General features: G+C 37.7%; 1 protein-coding gene across 1 annotated transcript in view; it reads left to right on the forward strand.

Moving 5' to 3' along the window:
• TRPS1 (transcriptional repressor GATA binding 1) overlaps positions 1 to 23,975 on the forward strand; it is a 207,235-nt gene that overhangs the window by 63,119 nt on the left and 120,141 nt on the right. Inside the window, 1 exon segment of the mRNA XM_056485069.1 lies at positions 361 to 964. Within this exon segment, the coding sequence (XP_056341044.1) occupies positions 361 to 964 (604 nt within the window).

Below are 23,975 nucleotides of genomic sequence, written 5' to 3' on the forward strand. Positions count from 1 at the left end.
CTATTTGATTTTGGCTGGAAAATAAAGTTTTTAAGTGTTTCTGCTGCAGCAGAAATTAAAAAGTATTTTGCAGCAAATTGAAGGAGAAAATCACAAAATCCCAGGAGAGATTTTATGAAGTTCAGAATAATGCCTTGGAGTGTGAAGGAATGATAGGAGACCATTGCAAAGCATGGGGTGGGGAAATCAGCAGTATTTTTACCCTGTTGTATAAGACACCACAATAAACCCGCTTGCTTTATTTAGAGAGGGTCATATTGTAAATTTGATTTATTTTCTTAATCTTGGTAGGTAAAACCGCTGTGAGAGGGAAGGCCAAGGGGTGATTCTCATATGGATGTGCTTCGTGTTTTCTTGCAGGCGAGTCCACAACTGCTACAAATGCCGTCAGTGCAGCTTCACGGCCGTGGACACTCAGTCACTACTGGAGCACTTCAACACTGTGCACTGTCAGGAGATGGACATCACTACAGCCAACGGGGAGGACAGTCACGGCGTGTCGTCCATCAAGGAAGAGCCAAAAATTGACCTGAAGGTCTACAGTCTGATTAACCCAGACCCCAAGATAGGGGAGCCCATATCTGACAGCATAGTGAAGAGGGAGAAGATAGAAGATAAGGAAGTGCTCAAGGAGAAGGGCTGGACTGACAGTCCCAGCGATGACCTTCGCAGTGTGACCTGGAGAGGAACAGACATTTTGAGGGGCAGCCCATCGTACACACAGACCAGTCTGGGCTTACTGACCCCCGTGTCTGTTGGCCAAGAGCAGCCAAAGCCTTTAAGGGATAGTCCAAATGTAGAAGCTGCCCATCTTGCAAGGCCCATTTATGGCTTGGCAGTGGAGAGCAAGGGTTTCCTGCAGGGTGTCCCAGCCGGAGCAGCAGAGAAAGCCGGGCAGATCACCCAGCCCTACTCTGGATCCGGGGAAGGCAAGGCAAAAGATGAATCCCAGTCCTTATTACGGGTAGGAAACTCTTTATTTTCACTCTTGCTTTTTATGATTGCATGTATGTTATGTTTGATTGGCTGTGCAAATGATTTCTTCAGGTCTGAAATAACGTGCTTGGGGTTCTTTTAGGGCATAGAAACCAAAAAGAACCAAAAAAAACCAAAACCCAAACAAGGAAAGACTCAAATTTGTAGAGCCAAACTGGCAGGTAAATTTTCTCAAATATTCATATAAAACAGTCTGTATATTGATGGAGTATTACTAAGCTTCTGCTTTTGCTCTTTAGCTCTGATTGAATTTTGTTTAATCATTCCTGCTAATTGTGCAGGTTGGTGATGCATTTGAAGAAGGGAGGTTTAGAACCCCAGAAGGCTGCACATCTGTTACACTGAAACAACTAATCACCTCTTAAATTTTGTGGTGGTGTGACAGTTCGCACTTAAGCAGGATTTCGTATTGCTACATATCTAAGAATATGAAATGTGAGTTAAATATTAATAAAAAGTAAGGGTTCTTTTGGTGAAGCAACATAATTGTATATCAGTTTTGACACTTGTCTGGTTGCCTTGGAAGCAAAAGCGAAAGAAAAGGAAGGATCTCACGTGATAAGAGAAGGCAAATATTTGTCACACCAAATAATTCCTACTTTTTTTTAAACAAAAAGATCAATATACAAGGAACTTTCCCTTCCATCAAGGTGTGTTTTTCCTACTATAGAGAAAACTGAGGTTAGAAAAGATCTCACATTCTGCGGAGCTGAATAGGGAGACAAATAAATACTTTTCTCCTGAAGTCATCACACGTTTTCAGGAGCTGCTCCCTATCTGAATTTATAGAAACTTACCACAGGAGCATTCAGGCTGCAGACAAACCTCACAAGAATGGAAGTGATGATCTGCTGGTTTCCTTTTTTGTCTTCTATAACAGCATTTATAACCACAGCATCAATTAGTGTAACATGTCACACGTAACTTAGAAAGGAAAATAAAAGTTTTATTCTATGGTCTGTAAGATTATGCACAGGTATATCCGTCTCTGTACATATAGAAATCTTAAAGACTGTTTTAAATTGAGTCAGTGGTCTTGAAAATATTGCAGTTATTCTGATTATAAAATAGAGTATCTATAATTTAAGCCCTGCATGCAATTTAGGGGGATCACAAACTTTTGTACCTTAGTTATTGTTCTCAGATTTTAAGTGTATGAGAAGCAGTTACACTATGATTCCTTGTTGCTAACCTGGATGTGTGCTCACTGTGATGGCAGGATTATATTTCTCTCCTCTGTTAGGAAATATGTATTAAAATACATAAGCCCATGCAGCAGTGAAATTCCTGCTGTACATATGATGTTAGTTACATCCCACTTCAGTTCTTGTACTAGTTCTTAGCCATGTACAGACAGATTCTCCAGAGGAGCCATTTAATCTGTGGTTTATTACAATCCAAATGATTTTCATTTATTTTCAGTTTTTCAAATAATTTCATTTATTTTTGACTGCCATAGGATGAAAGAAAACCAAACAAAAATCTACAAAGATGGTAGTAAACAGAATCAACTGTATAAAGGTCGTAATTTGGTTGATGGGTGGACCTAAAATCTTAGTAAACAGTAGAATAAGGCCATTATATTACCTGTTTTAGCCACTGCTGAATACAGAATCGGAAACTGTGTGCTGGCTGCTTCTTACACCCTTTCTAAAAGTAACTTTAGATGCTTTTTTAAAGTCTTTATACAAAACGAATTTTTTATATATTTTTTTTTCAAATTAGTATTTTATCAATTTGGAAATACTTTGATCACTTCTGGATATGGAAAACCTGTATCTTCCATACCTTTCTGAAAAAAAAAAAAAAGGTTTTACTTTTGTGTACAACCCTACTTTTCTTTTATTATGATTTATTAACAGATTATGTGAATAGTGACTGATAAAACCATATCAACATCCTTCAAACAGGAGTTACTTTTATATACACCTTTAGCTGCCATGCTCTTTGAACTCTCTTGAGCAAAGGACTGGTTTGTCTGTGTCTTTTCCTTAGTGACCATATTTGTATTTTCACTTTTCTTTGAAATTGGGCAAGATGCTTTTGTCAGCTTGAAATATTTTTTTAAAAAGTGGGGGAAAGGAGATTAACTTTTTTCATCTGCTGAACAGTGTCCCTAATCTTACATACTTTATCCTGATTGATGGATAGAGAAAACAAAATGAGAATTGAAACTTCTTGAAGGTAAGGGGTGATCTGAAGGATAGGAGATGTGGGAGTGTGATTCATTCTGTGAGTAATATTCCCTCTTCTTTTCAGTCTGTGAAAAAGATCATAGAAACCCAACTCCTTTAATTTGCTCTTGATTTAGTTTTGTGCAGACAGTTATGGGATGCAGTACTGGAGGCATAAATAAAAAGAAAAAGTGCTGGTCAACTTGACCAGTGGGAGCTTAGTGTCAAGGATTATCTGACATACAGATGTGTATGTCTGGAAGCTCAATTGTCCCACAGAGAAATAAAAATTGTTCAGAAAAGAACTTACCACCATTCTTGAAAAAGTTAATTTTTGTAATCCTCTGAAATAAAAAAATGTGCTGTGCTGTTAAGTAAATCTCTCATTATAATCTACTTTTGGCTACATTTGTTTTTCTAATATGAAACAGGTAGCAGGAGTAGCTAATGCTGTCTAAAAGTTGGTTCTTTCTGAAAGCAAAGTGTTAACTCAATACATCCTTCTAGTATCATATAATGAATGCTTATGCAAAACACTGTATCCCAGGACGACTGGTGACTAGGAAACAAAACCTGTAATAAAATCACTGTGGACACCTTCATTTTTTTCCCCCTGAGGATTGACACAGAGGAAGCCAAAAATTTGGGATTACTCAGTGAATAAACAGTGCGAAATGGACTGAAAAAGAAAATTCCTAACACATCCCTTTGGTTGTACTGGCTATTCAGTATTTGTAAAGTGGTTCTGCTTATTGCAAATGATTTGTAATGATTTGACAGTAGCAGCAATTCTATGTGCTTTTAATTTTTTTACTTTCTTGATGATGGGGAGAAGGGAAAGAGGAAATCAGGTTTTTTCACATTTTTTCAAATAGATAGAGGTGGATACTACAAGTTTAGAAGTGATTAGCGTTTTGGTAAAATATCAGAGATAATTCAAATCAACTGAAGAAGGGGTGAAAATATACCACAGCCCACAGAAATTCTTAATGCTTACAGGATAATTAATTTTTGGAAATTGCTTGGAATAATTTTCAGCTTTGGATGTTGTCTAAGCCATTTATGTACTCTTTCTTGCATTCCTTCTGTACCTGATGGCCATGGTCCTTCCCCAGACTCTGTGTTACAGTAGATTGTTTGTGGGAGTCATTAGGTTTCTTTCATTTTTAGAATCTAAAAGACCAAATTGCTTGTGACCTTTTGGGAGCTAGATGAGGCAAACTCACATGTGCAGTGGATGCACCTTTATCCCTGAGAATGCTTCCAAGCTGTGTGTGTGTAACAGAATCTTTCTCAGGGGCTTGGTACACTTCTGTGAGTAGCTTTAATTTATTTTTCTTATTAAAATATTTCCAGCAGCTGTACTTACAGTGAATCAGTATGTTTTGCAAATGGGAATTACCAAAAATGTACCCCAGTGTGGTACAATGTGGACATTATTTCTGCTCTTCCTTAGAGTAGCTGATTTTCTAGTTTAAAGATTTGTTGATACTGGAAGGTCTATTGAGATGCAAAAATGTTCCTTTTTTTGGGTAGCACATTGGCAGCCAGCAGACTCCAGGCCAGGCAGATTGTTTAATGCTTTGACAGTGCAGATCTTGGACAGGGGGAACCTTTTGCTAAACTGATTTTAAATGAAGTATCCTGTTTTGGTCTGTATGGACTGCAGAATAAAGTTTTCCACAAAATGGGGAACTGTAGCCTGAGCCTTCAGACCTATACACAGGCCTAGTTAGCCCTAAAGATGTTGGTACAGACATTGTAGTTTAGCCAACAGATGCAGTAATAACACAGGTCAGTGTGTCTGTCCTGTGGGGTCACAGGGACCTGCAAACAGTAAGATTACTTTGTGTATTAATCACAGTTCCTAGAGGGGTTTGTGTACCATGAAAGGGAGAGAGATTGTCACATTATTGCAAAAGTACTGTGGATTTTTATCAAAGGCATACTGCAGGTTGTAACATTAAATATGTAACTGAGGTTATGTTAACCTTTGCTATGAGCTTTTTATATGGTGCAAAGGATAAAATCTACTCTTCTATTAAACTGAGATTATTTTGCACCATAATGATCAGACTGTTTGCACACTACAGGATATCACAGCATTTCAAAAAAGTTTTCATTTACTTTGAGAAGAGTTATATTTTTTTTGTCTGTGATATTTGCACTTGTGGTACTTCATATGGTGTTCTGGCTAAAGCTGGTCTTACAGCTTTAAATTTCGCGGTGATAGAAAATTAGAAAATTAGAAAAAATTATTTCCCCTCTCCCTGTTTTGCATTGTCCTATGTGAGTGATTGGCAGAGCCAATTTAAAAATGAGCAATTGGTATGTAAGTATTAAATTTTCATATAATAGATTTAATATCAGCATAGTAAATATCAGACACAATCCCTAGTGGCAAATCATTAGTTCTCCTATTATAAAGTACTGACTCCTGTTGTCCACAGAGCTGGATGCCAAATAGCTGCAAAGCAGTGGAAATGCTGAGCTGTCCTTTGTGATTTCCAAAAGACTTCTCTAAGCACATACAATATTTGGCCAGAAGGATAAGATACATTTGAGTTAAACCTGCCTCTCTTATTGCTGCTGCTGCCTTTAGTGGGAGCACAAGAAGCAGCATGAGAAGGTTCAAGCACACAGAGTGGGATCTTGGTTTAAATGAGATTTTTTGTGGTCCCTCCAGGGTGACAGATGGAAATTTTTGTGTTTTTTGGCATTGTGTCCCATTTCCAGCCACCTTCTCATAGCAGCATCTTAATAGTATATCTACTGAATTAAATTCAATGCATGTAATTGTATCACACTTCTTACATTTGAGTTGGTGTAAGTCTTGGATACTGCATGTCATCCCTAAGCAACTTCAGGAAAGAAAAAGCAGCCCTTTAAACAAGAAACATGTGAAATAGTTTCTCTGTAGCTGCATCTCATTTTTTTCCCATTTCCTCTGACTCTGTTAGAGATCTTTCAGGAAGTATTTATAGTCAAGGCCATTCATTGCCATACGGGTCCTCTAATTAGCTGAGGGGAGCTCAGCAGGCACTGTGTGTTACTAATGCACAGAGCTCTGGCAGGTCAGAGAGCTGACAAAGACTTTCATTTTTTTTAAAGGCACCTGTTTCCACAAGTCTCTGCCTGGGGAGTCAGTGGGCTACTTTTTTACATTTAACTACATCCTGGAAAATGGCAAGAATCCTCCAAAAAGGAAAATGAGAAAATAAAGTTAGCACTTGAAGATAAATGGTTTTGAAGCTTTGTGTTTACTGTGCAAAAAAAACCAAGGCGGGTAAAATCCCTGTGCTGGTGAAGGGCTCAGGAACAAGCTAAAGTAACTTTCTGAAGGTTTTCAAGTAGTTTAGAAACAAACATGTACTTGGCTGCTTTTAGTAACTACTGGAACCAAACCCACAAGAAATTGAATGTTTTGCATTACTCATCCTGACAGTGATCAGATAGGACTAGAAAGTAACTTTTAGAAAAATGTTAACCTGCCCAATGAAAGGCATGTTTCTGGTTTCTGTGTGGGGTGTGTCTGTCATGTGGTGAGACAACCCCACCTCATCCATGTTTACCCACCCAGCAGGGCATAGGGTTTTTTGCTTTATTCTTTCTTTGGGTTTTTTTTATTTTTTTTTTTCTCCCTTTTACGAAATGTGGTCTGGAAGAGAATTAAGTGATAAAATCATTATTTGGGTGGGGCACGGTAATAATGCGAAAGGGCAGCAGTTACGTCAAAATCCTTGATGAAAAGGTGAATCAGTATGTGGAACAAAGGGCTGGGGAGATGGGTACGGGCCCCCAGGCCATTGGGCAAGCAGCAGGGTTTATTGAAGTTGCTGTGATCAATAACAATGATTCAGGCAGGGAGAACCGAGATAATTCTTGATTTAAAAGGAGCTGCTGCCTTTGGATAGATGAGATCGTAATGCAGATGAGAACAAAAGAGTGCTCTCTTGTATTGAACAGAGGGGCCAAAGCAGATTGCCAATCACATAAATTAGCTCAGTTTTATATTGTTCAGGTAGGAGGGTCTCTCTTTTGCTCTCTCTGCTCTGGTGTTTGGTGTGCAGCTGTAGGTGAGGGTTAGAAGGGTCCATGCACTGTTTGACCTGGTGCCACATGCAGTGAGGCAGTGCCCTTCTTGTAGGTATGACTGACATGGTTAAAAATGCTGGTTTTAGCATCTTCAGACACATTCCTGGTGGTTCTTTTTGGTGCTGAACTGTGCTGCCAGTGGCTGCAGGTTGGTTCTAGCAGCTGTGGGGCTCAGCTTTGGGCACTGCAGAGGTGAAGAGCACAGCAGCAGCAGCAGCTCCCTCCAGCCTCTGCAGCTCAGGGAACTCTCACTGGCCAGCCTTGTTTAAAATGGGACGTAGGTAATACAGCTTATTGCATGCTGACTAAATTAAAGAATTAGTTGAGCTTTACCGAAGTTTTGAAAAGTTAAGTGCAGCTATCACCATTATACAGCCCTGTTATTATTCTGTGTTGCCAGTACTCAGCAATGAATTGTATACCTGAGGTGAAATGGCAGCTTCGATTGTATTTAGAAACTAAAGATAATCTTTGCCAAACTGGATCCAATAAGAAGCACATATTCATGCTTGAGGACAGAACTTGCTGCTAACATGTAGATTTTCAATGGAAAATTAAATTTCACAGATGAATGCAGGCAAGGATTGTACATAATTCTATTTTTGCCCGAAGTACCATGGTGCTGAACAGTGAAAATCTATGTGAAGATACCTCTAGCATCTGGCAGTGCAGATTTGTTTTCTGTACTGAATTTCAGATGATCCTCTAGATGTATTTGGTAATTAAAAGACACAATAAATACACTCTTTTAGAGGAGGGATCTTACAATAGACAGCAAATAAATGTTTAATTTATTGGGCTGAGAAGGGAGTATTGTAATTATAATTGATTTGAAGAAATCCAGATGCTTTCCACATCTGAACAAATTTAAAATGGTAAGGATTTATAAAGAGATTTATGAATAAACAGTGCACATACGTGCTTTGATTTTTGTCATGGGGGTATCTAGGGCTGATAATACAGCCAGTTAAAAAGAGCAACTATGGAAAATAGTTGTTAGATTAGCCAATGTGTGCTGAAACACAAATACATTTTGTGTGTGTGTATGTGTGTGTGTGTGTGTGTGTGTAAGACATGATAAAAGATTTCCTGGAATGTCTTTTGTTACCTTGGCACTCCTCAGAATATGCATATGGTCACCTTGGAACTAGTCTTAATTTTCAGGTCTCTAATGTAGCCCAATTGATTTAGTGAACAATTTCCTGCTTAATATAATTAATTTACTTCTTCCACCAAGTTCTGTTTTTAAAATGAGGCTTTACAGAGGCTAAGTGGTTCTTGCTGATGTTTTTCTAAGTATTTTTTAGCATCATGCATATGCTTTGGAAAATCTTGCAGTCTTTGTTGTAGTGATAAAATCATGTGTATGTAATATAAATCCATAAATACGTGTATTCCTGTTGCATATTAACATTATTTAGAATTCAGATAGGATATATTTTTTAGCATAAAGATGAGAGGAGGAATACTTTCTTACATTGTGTACAGTATGAGGTTTCTGAAACAAATGGGGTGGTGGCAGCTCAGGTTGTGCAGCACTGCAGGCAGCTTGTAAACAGCAGTTTGGAAATCTTTTCTGAGTTTGTGTATCCCTGGTCTGCCTGAGATTTTCAAATCTCAGGTTGGTGAATCATGTTTGTCCTAGTTAGATGGCAAATTTCCTATGTTTTCTTGTCTGCTCTAGACCTAATTCTGTCTGTAAAATGGTAATTTCCCATCTAAGAGGGCAGGAGTGAAGAAAGGTGTGTTAAACTCTGTTGTGCAACAGTACTATGGTAGTGGAAGCAAGAAGAGCCTGATTCATAGTCATTCTGCATCAATATTGGTGGTTATCTTCTCTGAGTGTGATGATGCAAACTTTTTCAAGAATACCAATGAAGGAGGAAAACTGAAATGCCCTATTTTAAATTTAATTTTAATTTTAATTTTAATTTTAATTTTAATGTTAACTTTGTTAAAATTTCTATTCTTTCCTTCAGCCTTGGTGGGGGGTGGGGGGGGAGGAAAAAAAAAGTGAAAGCAGGAATTTTGGAGCGAGACATTTGCATTTCTTGGTTGACTTAGACCTCATTTTGGTTTATATGCCTCTGATGTGCATGGTAGCAAACTGCACATTTTCACTTATGGGAAGAAGTCTTTTAACAATGGCTTACAGTGGAGTCTTTAATCATGTAAGTTGCCTCCAGCTCTTACTGAGAGTAAAATTCCATCCTCTCCATTTTCAGATGGGTTGTACTATCAGCTGTTTCTCCTTGCAAGACTGTCTGTGATTTGAAAATTGTGTTTAAATTTTAAAAAGTGAGGAAAAAAGAGAAATAATCAGAACGTTTGTCAAGAAATTTGCTATGAATGGGAATGAGGAGCAGTGCAAACAAGCTTGAAATGAGTTTTAATTCACATATTATTCTGGGAGCCTACAATTTCTGGTGAGAAAATGGCATATTTTAGGTCTATTTCCTCCAGTTTTTGGCACGGAGCAATGCCTGTTTTGTTCAGTCAGATGTTCAAATGGGAATTTTGGATGCTTAGAACTAATTTTAGTAGGTGGGGGGCAAATTTATTATGATTCTACAAATAGAGTTTGATCGCAGCTGCTTCATTGCAATTATAAAAATTGGCTGTGAATCACTTAAACTATATTTACTGGTTGCAAAAAAAAAAAAATCTCATCTATACAAAACTGTCTTGTTGCCCTTAAAGTTCTCAGTAATAACATTTATATACACAGTATTTTGAATTTGACTTGATCACGTTCCAGATTATTTTCATGCCTCTCTCCCTCCCTTGCCCTAACAGTGATAATGTGCTCAAATGACTCTCCCATTCTTTCCAAGTTAGGCTGAATTTCTGAGCTTGTTGTGAAATTACAGTAAATCATAGACAGACCTCTTAAGACTTATTAAAAAATGTTAGTAGCTTCACTGGAAGTTGGGCACTTCAAAGCTCTCACTTCTCCAGTCTGTACATGACTAAAAGGCTGTAGGGCAAACACCACAAGGTGAAAGCTTGCAAATCAAAGCAAAACTTAATATACCACTATTATCCCCTTTATAAGACATATGGAGAATAGTATCTTTACATATTTATGAGGGTTTTTTTTTTGATAGTAACTGCTTTAATGTTCATGGATTCATGTTCATAGAAAATACTGGGTTTTATTCTCTATTTTGTCCATGTTTCGTGGCAGCTCCTCTTCCAACACAAAGTGGATGTATTCCAGACATGTTTAAAAGTTTGCATTGTGAAAAATAAATTTAGTCAACCTGTTTCTTGAGAAAAATATTTTCTTCACGATTCAGTTATGGATTATTTTGGTGATTATTTTGACATTATTCCCTGCAGCTGACGAAGAAGACAAAACATCCATAAAGCTCTACTGATGGCACAGTACCTGTTAGTGTATTACTGCAACCCATTTATATTTGACTGAGGTGTGCTAGAAACTTAAATATTCCCTTTTGTTTAAGATTCTCCTAAACCCTATTTTATGCAGGCTTTTAGGGGTGGAGAGAGTTAATGGAAAACGTGATTAAAATCTTGTAGGCTTCACGGCTTGTAAATATCTTGGCACCTACGTATGTTTGTATGCATACATGTGTATGTTTACTAATTTTAAATTAGGCTAAAAATCAGAATTAAATTTAAAAAATTAGATTCATATTTAAATTAAGAGTGAAAAAAGGTGTTCAAAACCAAAATTTCTGTAATTACTTAGCAAAATGGTTTGTAGGACAAATATTAATAATTTTTAAAATAAAGAGCATGTTACCACTTTACCGATTTTTCCATTACAGAAAATTATGTTCTGCTTAGCAGAAGTTTTTAAATATATCTTTCATGCCTTTAAGACTCTAGTCTTAATCATCACTTAATTGATTTGCCTTTGCCTTCTAGTAGTGAGCTAAATGGTTGAAGGCTAGAGGTCTTTGCAGTGGTTATCTGTAACAACTGTCATGTGTGATGTAGGGACTTCAAAAAATTAAGAGGACAGTTGATGTCTGTTAAGCTTGGACCCTCAGTTTCTTGGTATAAATGACTCTTCACATTTTAATCAATCCTCATGACCAACTTCATGTATCTCAGGAGAGCTGTTGCATTAAACTTCACTGCCCCAAGCTGTCATTGGTGTAGACCTCTAGAAAAAAATTTTCCTGAAATGCATTATTTCAGTGATCAAATAGGCAGTTTGGAATGAAACTGTAATCACTGCTGAAAATATTTGAGGGCTTTTCTGTGATACCCTCCTTAAGAGGTGAAGCATAAAACACTTTGGACACCAGTCCTGTGGGTACATCATTGTTGGAAGGAAAGAACATTTTTAAAAACACTGTGTTGAGAAATATTTTATCTGTGCTGGTGCTGTTGGTCCCTGGTAAACAAGCTGGAACTTCGTCCAGCAGTCCACACCAAAGGGCTCCCAAGTGCCTGGAGAGCTCCTGGATGTTCCTGGTGTTCTGCTTGCCTGGCTGTGAATGCCTCTAGACCCCTGCTGTCAGCTGCTTTTACCAGTATAGGTCTGCTTCCCTCTGCTTGGCCAGGTTGCAAAGAAAGTTCACTGAAACCACTCTTTCCTTGTCTTCTTCAGCTTGGTTTGGCTCTCTCCCCCCTCAATCTTTTATGGAACTCACAGTTTACTATAATACAAGTCATTAAAATTCTCCAGATTTGGAGCTGTCTTTTGAAAGAAATTTACCAAACCATTCATTTTGTTATAAAAACTGTCTAGGCTTTCTGATCCGCCTTTCCTAAAATATACATTGTCTGCTTTGCAAATAGAGGCTTTCTGATGGGCAGAGATTAAGCAGAAGTGCCTGAGTCTTCCTCTCAGCCTCTGTGCCGTGGTTGGAGCCAGGGTGCTGGTCTGCAGGCTGTGCTCTGACAGGTCTGCTCTGGAATGCCCTCGCCATCTGATACCCTTCCCACCAAAAATATTCTCATGGCCTCGCTTGCTTTCATCAGCACCACTTAGAAAACCTCAGCCAGTGGAAGGAGACATGTTGGAGCACAGCAGAAGAGCAGAATGGGTGAAACTACAAATTGTTAGTCTGTTAAACACAGATTATGTCTTTGGGTACAATTCCATTAGCGACTGAATGAGTCTGGATGGGTAGTAGCTTGTGGAAGTATTTGTTATGACAAAACCAACTTTTCATTAATAGACAAAGTTATCCTGTTTTCCTCTGTAGTCTGGCCAACTTCAAAATGTTTCAAACTAATTTCAGACTTGTAAAACACTGTCTATCAGATACAGACATATGGATTGAACTAGTAATTTGTTTGCCATCTGCTGATAAAGGAAGTAAAGCGTCTAAGTAGAAAATAAAGAATTCTCTCCCTCTCCCCCATTGGAATGTCATATGGTGCCTTTAGTAATTGTTTGTATTGACATTTTTATTGATTGCTATGTAGTGTTACACTGCATTGACCTGAATCTGCTTTCAATCTCATAATGATGATTTTTGTTTGTTTCCAAAATAATTGTAATGATTTGAGCCTTTAAATAATGCTGTTAGAAAATAACCCACTTTAAATCTTAAAAAAAATAAGTTGATAACCATACTTTTTATTGTGTGAAACTCAGAAATCAGTGTATTCTTTTGCTCAGAAAAAGAAAAAATCTTTAATGTTACTAACAAGGGTTTATTAAAATTATATTTCCTTGTGGTCAAAATTTCCCTGTTCCTCCTGAAACTCCAGGAAAAACAATGCAATTCCCAACATAAAAACCAACAAATAAATCTGTCAAAACTTGTCTGGGTAGGGAAGAAAGGGTTACTTAAACTTTTCTGGGTTATTTTCTGTCAGTCTTCTCTTGCCAGTCCTGACAGCTTGTGCAGGTCCAGAATTTGTCCCCCAGATTTTTCCCATAGCTATTTCACATAGGCCCTGGTTATCTCTGGAAATAATAATAAGTCCATAATGGAAGTTTAAGTAATTTGTTCTTTTAGTTAATGCTTCCTGTAGGTTTGTCCATTTTCATGAAGCATTTAGATTTTCTCTGTTTAAAGGAGACATAGTGAGTACAAAATGCAGTAGCTTCTTGGTGGCTACACTGCCTTCATGGGTAATAAAATACAGTCTCAGTCAGTGCTTAAATGCATGGAACCTTGATTAGTTGAATAATAATAAATACTCCTTTCAACCCTGGTTCTCTGTAACTTTTTTCACATTGACAGGTAGTTTATTTTTCATTGATTTCATTAATCTGTTTTGAGCAGGTAGTGCTAAGAATATTCACAAGCTATGTTCTTAAGCATGAGTTGTGTCTTCATAAAAATGTTACCAAACTGTTGATTTTCTTTAATAAGCCCATTTTTTTTCTGCTGTGGTTCAATTATTAATTATCAGAATGTACCAGAGAGTTTCTCTATGAACTTTAAGGGGAAGTAATATGCAAAATCACTAATTGTCCAATATACTGTTTTCTCTTTTGTAAATGTCTTTATTTTTCTTAAAATTGCCATTCCTTATAATGACTTGCAAAATCTATGAACAGTCCAGAAACCTTCTCTTTTCTTAGTGTGGTTATGCATGAGTTCATTTGAAAAAAAAGCTAAACAATTCCATAAGTAAAAAAAATCTTCCACAATCTAATTACCATTTTACATTTGGAATTGACATTTGCATAAAGTTATTGCAACACTAGGAACATCTTAACCAATTGACATTTGTTGCAGATATACCCATAGGAGCTGGTAGCTGTGACAGCCAGAAGTCTGCAAAGTCAAAGGAAAATTCAGATAGTTTTGACAAAGGAAGAGCTTAGGCAGATGCTCCTGTGAGGGCTTATGGAAGGCTTTGAGCCACTTATTGCTATATATTGCTGTATGGTTTGCTGCTTGCAAAACAGCTCCCTGCTGGTTTTTATGGGTTAAGGTGCATACAGTATGTGAAGTCTGTTCCTGTGTTGTGTTTCTATGCCATGCTCACACTTACTGTAGACCTGCTCTGCATCTCATGGACCCATTGGTTTTTGTTCTCATTTCTTTCAATGAAAACATTTTCCTACTTGTAAATGTTAATATGTACAACACACATTGGGAAGTATACATCCAAGTATTTTTATCCTTTCCAAGTTGGTTTTTGTTAAGAAGATTTACCATACTGCACCTGACAATCCCAGTGGATATAAAATGCTTTGGAACATGCAGTGCAGTCTATAAAATACAGACATTTGCAATATGTTGACTACAGCAACAGAGTCAAATTACAGCTAAGGAAATACTGCTTCAATAATCAGGAGGATGTCAAATATTTAGTCTGATGTTACCTACCAGAAACTGGTGAACTTGCTGATGAGCATATTCACATCAGGGTATTAAACAGCTCTTCACAGGTTAATATTTCTAAGTCCATGATGTAGCTTGTTAGACTGCCTCAGAGGAGGTGAGGGGATGAGTGATGGAGGAGGAGGAGCCAAGACCCTTCTCTTAGGCTGTATGATTTGGGATAAAAATGTATTTTGTGCTTCTGTAGATACAAACTTTTATTATGTAGCAGTATTTTTCAAAGAGCATTGAGATTTATGAATATTGCTTTGAAATACTGAATATGAGGTAGTTTGGAAGAAGAAAGGTTTATAAAAATAACTGAAATTTTATATGTCTACTATAGACATATCTCTTGTTTCTCAGAGCTGTTACTTTGCAGACCAGTTTGCCTTCCTGTGATGCTATCACACTTTTGACAAGAACAAATGGTTTCAAAACCATTCATGTCAGGTCAAGATGGTGAGAACAGCAGATAGACATGAGAGCTGTGACTGTATAAACAACATACTCCCATCACCGGACTAACACAGGTCCAGGGAATTGGCAGCATCGTTCTCACTGCTCAGATATTGCCAGCATGCTACTCCCTGCTTCTAGCAGAGAGAATTGACTGCAACTGTTTATTTTCAACACATGGTTGATATCTTTGTCTGTCTGTCTGTAGATCAGCTGTGCCTTGTTAGGGACTTTACTCATGAGCACTGAGAATCTTGCTCAACCTTTCATCTCCCTGCCATGTAAGTGTGGTTTGTTAGAAATAACTGAGAAAAAATGTAAACTTGCTGAAATGACTATAAGGTCCATAGTCAGTGTCAAAGGAGAGAGGGGATGGATTGAATTGAGGGGGTATGCAAGATATTAGCCCATGCCTTCTCAAATAAATTTATAATATCTGTCTAGATGGAGAAAGAAAAACTTAACAGTTGTATTTACACTTCGTGAAATATCAGAAAGGATATTTCAGCCTGACCAATTCCTCGTGGTCTTAAGTTTCTCTTTGTACCCTGCAAAAGCATGACATGTGGTATTGCCAGCTCTGTATAAGCCTAGAATGTAGCCATATGTTATACAACCCCCCTGACTACAGATATGTAGCACACGCTGTATTTGTATGAGTGAACCTGTGTAGTTCAGATAAGAGGCTGTAGAGACACGTGCAGCCAGTGGAAGCATAACAACAGGAGGGATATTTGGGAGGGTTTTTGCTCTCTCCACTTCAACCTTATCCTCTTGATGATCCTGTTCAGCATTGCTTCAATGAATCCTGATGAGCAAATGCTATTTAATTTTAGTTTTTAAAGGGTGAAGTCACAGCTCTCAGGTAAAGCTGCTGTTATCCTTCTGTAGATGTAAAAGCCATTTTTTTATATGGAGGAAAATCTAACTGGTTGTCTGACATATTTGCAGACTGTAGGTTGCTGTCCATGCATTCAGGTGACCTTTAGCACTTTTGTCCACTTCACACTTGTTATTCAAGGGTCTCAATAGAAATGACATGTCACATTTTTTGAATGTGCCTACCATTGCCTTCACTGAACCATACTTATGCTGCTGCTACTGCTGTGTTTTCCTGCTAAACCAGGAAGACTCCAGGAGGACTCCATCTGGAGACCAGCTGAGTTTTCAAAGTGCTGATAGTGTCTGTAGCCAGGACAGAATTCTATGAGTATGGATTTTCCCATACAATTTTTTGATATGGAGCTGTGTTCATTATCTTGCAGTTGTCAGAAGTGCTCCCACTGCTCTTGGTGTCTAAGTTGTAAAGTGAGAGTTGTTTTCAATAGCTGTCAATGAGTGATCAAACATTTCAGCCTCCCATTTCTTCTTTCTGAACTTTTTAAATAATGAACAAAATTATAAATATGCTTTATAAATCTGGATCATCAAATTTAGAATGCAAATCTGATGACTGGGAAAAAATTCTGCTTAACCACCTGATAGTATTTTTATTTATATCAACTTCTAGATGTGAAATATGTTAAAATAAATGGTATTTCCAAAGGTAAAGTAAAAATAGGATTTTCTGGAGAACTTTACCATGACCAGCATACCTATTTCACTAGTTGGTATATGCAGAATGTCAACCTGCCTCATCCTCTTCTAAGAGAAACACTTGAAATATTCAAGTTACCTTTCATTGATAACACCAGAATCAAAAATGCCTGAAATATGAGGATACTGTGCCAACGCAAACCTGTAAAAAAAAGAAAAAAAAAAAAGTCCCATTTTTGTTGAAATATTAAATGAAGAAGGTGGTTTGATTTAGCTTTTTTTAGGTGGCAAGGAAAGTAAGCAACCTTCTTATTATTTTTCTGTGTGAATGTGGAAATATTTTAACAAACATTACCATCATTTGGTAACTCCAAGGGCTCTGGGACATTAAGACTACAAAAGGAATAGAAAGGACACATTAAGAGAGTTTATGAAGTTACTGGGAGAAACAGTGTAATGATAGGAGCAGGGAAAAAAAGCATATCAGAGCTTCAAAACAGATGGAGTCCTCTAAGGAAGCTGTCTGAACATGGCCTGGGAACTATAAATTGCATTTACAAGACAGGGCTTTCACTGCAGATGGCAGATTTGCTGTTGGAAGGTAGAAGCCAGAACAGGGCTGTGTGCATGAGGAGAACGGCACTGAGTGTGCCTAACACCTTGTGTTTGACATACATCGAAATTTAAGCTGGAATATGAATTTAGAAAGGCTGTATGAGTTGAGAACATGAATCTGCTGTAGTCTTCAGAAATCCAGAAACTTGCTTTCAGGCATAGAACATTTTAACTAAATAAAAAGGCATAATAAATTTGTAGTCCATAAACTGAAACAAGGTATTAGCTTTAAATGTCTTTTCAATCACTCCTATATTTACATATTACAGAAACACCCTCCCTTTTTTCCCATGTGCCATTCCAGAGTCTCCAGGTCAAAAAGCAGTGGTTTCCCTCTGGGTCTGTTGCCCCATATTTTTTTATTAGCCCATTTGACCTGGACCTGATTTCTGTAGAATAAGTGAGAGTTTCTTCACATTGGCTGAGTCCTAGGAAATGATCCCTAGATCTTAGGGAAAAACAGCCTTTCTGAAGTTACTCCATCCCATGGACTTTCAGGGCGGGACTTGTCTCATCTAATTGTGATGGAAGTGTCTGTGCCTGAGTTATCTGTCTAGGATTCTTGGAGCCAATGCAAATTTAAGCAACATAGTTGTTAAGTACAAAAGTGAGTTACCAAATCCAAAAAAAATATTTCTATGTAGTCAGAGGACTGTATATCGTTGGCCATTCATTGTATTGGCTTTATCTCCAGTAACTGTGAAGGAAGCCCAGACACTTACACCACCACACAGCAATTACAGGAGGTGATAAAAAGAAAAGGAGTGCCTGCTTCTGCTTTGTCCGAATGGCAGCCTTATCATTGGAGCTAGGAAGCAAAATTTTGGCATATCTGCAGTTAATGACTCTTCTGTCTCCAAAACATAATTTGTCAGTTAATGGGAAATACTAGTATGGTTTTAATCAAGAAGGCAAGGGGGAGGTTTAGCTAAAACTTGCAACATTATTTAATAGAATAATTATTTTTTAATAGTTTTTTTTTTTCTTGTTTTATGTATGTGTCTAAATCTCAAGAGTGGCATTTCTTTAAGAAGGGAATCGTGTAAGGCTGTTGAAGATGAAAGCTGCATTTTCAGTGCTAGTCAGTCCTTGTGTAGAGCAAAATCATAGTCATTCTCTGTAAGTATATGCAAAGACATGCTAGATTGATGGCTTTGTAAGATAAAAGTAAAATCAGAGGGAATGAAAAGGCATTTGTGAAGTAGAAAAAGGGACTATGATGGAAAGGAAAACCTAAAGAGCTCACTTGGATAAAACAGGATAATTCCTTCACTACATGAGGTGTGTATATATGAAAAAAATGAGTGTATCCTTCTGCTTGGGCTAACTACTAAAAAATCAGGAAGACACAGCCTGTAAGAGCCGGGACAGATGAGAAATAAGGCATTTGTAGAGAAAGCATTTCAAGGAATTAACTAGGTAAAGTGGCCCAAGAAGCTTAGTCCCAAGTTCTACAATAAGATTTTTTTTCATCTCAAACAAGCCTCTAGTACTGTATTTCTCTGTTCATACCTCTCATTAGTGGTGTAAAAGCCTTCATTCCTTTCATTTCTGTGAAATCCATCCCAAAGTGCAGTAAATATTCTGCTAGCATCCAGTTTAAGTTATGGGAATCCTTAAGTGATCATAAGTGATTTTTCTACCCTTTATACATTTGTCAAATGTTTCAATCAAAAATGCAAACTCTGACCTAATGTTCCTGGTGGTTTCTGTTAAACATTCAGCAGTGTTGATTTGAAACAGCAACTGAGAAATGAAGACAGGATTGCTCTCCTGCTTCTTTTCCCTGACAGTAGGGTCAGCATTGTGTGTGGGTTTCTCCATTCATATTCAGGCCCACTGTACTTTTTCATCTCCTCATTTAGCTGACCTGAACCTTGCAGTTGCTGGGATACAAAGGATGAATTTCTACAAACTGTTTGCATAGTATACCCTTTTAATTTTGTACTTTGAAACCAGGTTTGTGTAGTCTTACTAGTTGGGTTAAGTGATTAAGTGATGGGCATGGACAATTACTGAAAAAATAGAGTTTTCAAAGAGAAAGAAAAAAAAATAAAAAAGCTCCATAACTGGGTTCATATGAGTCAGTAACTTTCTTATGTTCAGAGTGGAGGCAAGAATGCAGAAATTTTGAGCTGAAAGTATGAGAACACAGGAATCTTTCTATCTCCTAATAGGAACCTAAATGAGATACCTATATGAGATAACTAATAAAGGGATATTTCTTAGGCTCTTTCTGCAGTTAATAAAGAGAGGTACTTCTGGAGTGCAAATCAAAACAGGAACACATCTGCCTTCTCAGATAAATAATTTCTCTGTACCTTGACTGAAAATTTAGGAGGCCTGAATAATGATTATTTTCTTAATTGAGGCCTGTAAACTACCTGACTGAAGATTGATTGATATTAATGAACGCCTGTAATTCTCTGTGTGTTGCATTTGGGGGAAATCTGTTGTCCTACAGGCAAAAAGCAGGTAAGTAAACTCAAATATACAAGTCAAGTGGCTGTAGATGATTTCCCACTCAGGTGTGTTAATACAAAGAACTATTTTTGAGCGAGTTAATTCTACAAAATGCCAAAATTGCCTGAAGGCGATCCAAGAAAAATGAGGATCCAGCCCTTAATGTCCATGACAGACTCTTCTGAATCTTTTATTACAAGTGCATAACACCTTTCTCCACTGCTTTCTGTTCAAAGACCTCCTAAGCTAGTCCAGCCCCCAAACACCAATCATTCAAAGACTAAACAAACAAAACCACCTGTATTTTGAGGTGCTTACAAAAGAAATGTTTTGTGTTTGTTCTGCACCAGTCCTTAGCAAACAGGCAGGGTTTTTACAAGGGAGAGCTGTCAGAGGTGTTGTGATAGGTGCTGAGCCAGGCGAGCACGCAGAGCTGTGCATGGAAAGGGAGGTGTTAAGGATTGGCTCATGGTCATAAGTCCATGAACTAAAAAACCTCAAGCCAGTAATGGAGCAGAACCCTCATAATACTTGAAAGAGCCAAATTACATGGAAAACAATCACCATCTACAATGGGAGTTTTCCAGATTATGAGTTTTCCAGATATGCACAGATGGTAATTTTTGGATGTTTCAAAATTATTTTATTCTTGAATTGCATGATTGGCTGCTTTTTTAAAGTTGATCTAACCTCTTCTCTACAGAACAATCTGTAATATCTTTGCCTTGCAATTTGTTCTTTTGTGTTTCCCAATACAACTAGCAAACACTGTTTGACAAGATTCTTTGGTCATATGTCACTTTAAAACTTGTTGAGGGTGCTAGTGTGGTAATGTTGCTAATTATATTTAGGCAGCAGTATATCTTAAGCCCTTCAGATACACTAAGGATGAAAGGCTGTCCTAATGGTATCTTTTTTTTTTTTTTTTTTTTTTTTTAATTTATTTTTTAAGGGAACTGATGTGTCTCTCATTTATGGGTTTATGGGCATTTTTATTGCAGCAGGGAATTTCTCCACCCCAATTTTACAGGGCAACAGTAAATGCTCAGCAGCTGGGATTCTTGCAGCAATATGAAGAAAGTCTTTCTTAACATTTCCATCTTTATAACAGCAGTTACAAAAAGGTAACTTTGAATTCCTAAATAATACATTAATTTGTGTGTGGATTTTTGTGTTGCTGGGTTTTTTTGGTTTTTTTTTAACATTAGTGACTACTCAGGTAATAGTTACTTTTTTCTCCTGTAGTTACTGCTGTGCCAGGGCTTGTTGCCTCTGAACTGTGGTGTGAGGATAGATTAGGGGGAATAAAGTTACTTGAGCAACTGGATCAATTAAGTTCATATACAATGTCTGCATAATAGATAAACACATTGTTTTTTGAAAAAAATACATTTTTAACAATGTGTTACAACATTTAAAAACAAATAGTAGGTCAAATTTAGTGCAACAGCATGTCACAGTGTAGGAAATAAGATTCTCCTTCCCATTCCTTGTAAACCTGCAGAGAGAGCAACAGGGCTTTTTGCTGGGTCAAGGTCTGGCTGCTATGACCTCCTGGAAGGAATGTGGGCTGTGTATAGCTTACAAAAATTGTGAGAATTCTTAGTACAGCTTTACTTTAGGATTTGCAGCATTTAAGATGAAAGGTCTATGTAGTGTTTAGAATATTCCTTCTTACCTTACTTTATTAAGGAGTTCATAAATGTCTTCCACTATTCAGATGAGAAAAGGGGTTTTCTGATGAATGTAAAATAACTTTTGGATAAATGGTGACCAAAGAGCAACATCTGAGTTCCTCTTGGAATTCATTTCAGCTGAACCAGTTGTGTAATACACTGTTTTAGTTGTGAAGAACACGTTGAACCTAGACTGCAAAGATAGAGTGATAGAAAGGGTTGGCTGGTTTTTCGAATGCAGTGAACAAAGGCAGCATGTGCTCTCAACTCTCAGTGCATTGGTTTACACTCAGGCACTGCAGCCTGGTGTGTCTGTGCTGGATGGACAGAACAAGCTAGTTAATGTGTTCTAACAGGGCCTGGCTATCATAGCCTGGACAAGCTCTGTCTCTGCTTGTCAGTCACTTTATATGGTTGTTTATCACCTTTGACAGTGGTATACAAGTCCTTGGTTCTGTCTGCAGCAACAACTAGGATCAGTGTCTGAGTTACAGCATCACCTAGTCATCCCTTCTTTGGAACATGGAATCATTGGAAATAGGGAGTAGAAGTGAATATAGAAGGTGATTTTTCCTTTCAGTATAGCTATGTCATAATTTGATAATTAGAGAAAATTTTCAGTTGAAAGTGATTATATTTTCCCCTGGTAGTACTGCAGCCAAATACTGGAAATTACATACTATTAAGAGTATTTTTATTTGTTTCTTGTTTCCCTCTCCCCAGTTCCTCTCCAGCTAACCCACTGGTTTAGTGATTAGCACCAGAGCCTTTCACACAGTGTTTTTGAGCTCAGTTCCCTGGCTGCAGTTCACTCAACCTTGACGTAAATCTCCAATAAGTACTTTGTGAGAGGTTAGCCTTTTGTGCAGGGTGTGTGAGAAATCCTGCCTGACCAGGTTTGTTACAGAAACCAGTGTCAAATTGCCTTGCCCCAAGAGTTTGATTGAATGTGAAAGAGGGGGATGGGGGTGGGGGGACTCATGCAAAAAAACTCCCCCACTCTCCACTTCCAAGAGTGTAATTGTTTGGAAAAAAACCCAGTGTTTGGACTCATGATGTTTTAGTGCTGCTCTGCCTATGCCTGGCATTGTCAAGTAAGCCTGTGATGATTTACAGTCTGCAGGTAGAGCAGAGAGTATGTCATTCATAGAATCCGCCTTCTGTGCCTTGCTTGTTGAGGCTGGTTGCTTTTAATTTAATCTATTTGATCGTGTTATTTGCCTTAGGTAATCAACAACCTTTCATGTAAATCCTAGCCAATCTTATAAAACTCATGGAGAATAAAAAAAAACACACACCAAAACACTTGCATGTAGTCATGCTTTGGCTGTGATGTCAGCGGTGTCATAGGAAGGCAAATAAGATATGCAGCCCTCCCTTTTTATAAGGAACATACCCCCCCCTTCTTTACAGTTTTGTTTTGTTTTGTTTTGTTTTGTTTTTTTGTTTTGTTTTGTTGTCTTGGGTTTTTTTGAAAAAAGTTACATCCTTTGGAAATGGAAACAATACATTATCTCACCACCTCAGGGCTTGGTACGTGAAAAGCCCATTGGAACCTCTTTGCCATTCTTCCATACTGTGATAAACTGGATTGCTTCCAAATAGATTTAAAATTCAACATCTGTACTCATCTGTTTTTGTTAACAGCCTTCACATTAATTGCAGTTGTGCAGTAGTAGAGGTCTTTTGGGTTAACTCTTCCATTCACGGGAAGGAGATCCACAGAGTTTTCCATGAACATTTTGGGTATGAGGTTAGAGGCTGCTGCAATACATTTTGACAAGTCACCCAGGTTGCCAGAGTACGACAGTAAATGGCAGCAATATTGCTCAAAGGACTGGGGACTTTGCCTTCACAAAACCAAGAAGCAATGCAGCACCTGCAGCGAGGGATGAAAAGTTGCCTTTCCAGCTAAGCAAGCAGGGAAAATGAATTTCCTCAGAAGGGAAATGTTGCACAGAGGCTCACTGTGACTTATTCAATGCATCCACTGACTTCAGAATCTGGTTTGAAGGTTTTGGAGGGAGAGAAGGGGACTGGAAGGAGGAAAACTCCTGTAAGGAAGAGGGAGAGTCTGCTGCTTTTGCCAAGTGTCACGTTGAATTGGAATGAAACAATAATAAACACAGACTTTGAAGGCCATTATTTCCTTAGTGGTAATTATCTGCAAGAACCTTGACAGGGAGGTACAGACTGAAGTTAAGCCAGTGAGTGAAATACAAAAATCAGAGGAGACTGTCAGTCATCTTACGTTCCTGAAGAACCTAAAGTGAGTTGGTGTTGATCCATGAGGAGTTGCTTTATGTGTGTTTTCATCTTTCCTTTCTGTGCTTTGATTATACATTTAAAAATAAAGAGCTTATCTTGGTGAATTCCAGTAAAAATTTAGCTACAATGCTTTCAAGACCACTTTGCATTTTGTTAAACAACTTCTGAGCATAAAATAATCTTGAAATCTAGTGTGTTGCTCCAGGCTTATGAGATATAAATTTTCATAATGTTTATCAGTATCATCATCATCAAAAATATATCCTTGCAGTGAGGGAGAATTTAAGCATTATGATTTGGCAGTCAAAAGCAGAAGATGACAAAGTTAACATTTTCCTGTGCCACTTCAGACTGCTTGTTTATGACTTAGTTGTCCTTTGCTGTCTGGTAATTTTAAAATAGGAAATAGAATTGGATGTGAAATG

This window comes from Oenanthe melanoleuca, chromosome 2 (genome assembly GCF_029582105.1).
Source record: "Oenanthe melanoleuca isolate GR-GAL-2019-014 chromosome 2, OMel1.0, whole genome shotgun sequence".
Classification (NCBI taxonomy): domain Eukaryota; kingdom Metazoa; phylum Chordata; class Aves; order Passeriformes; family Muscicapidae; genus Oenanthe; species Oenanthe melanoleuca.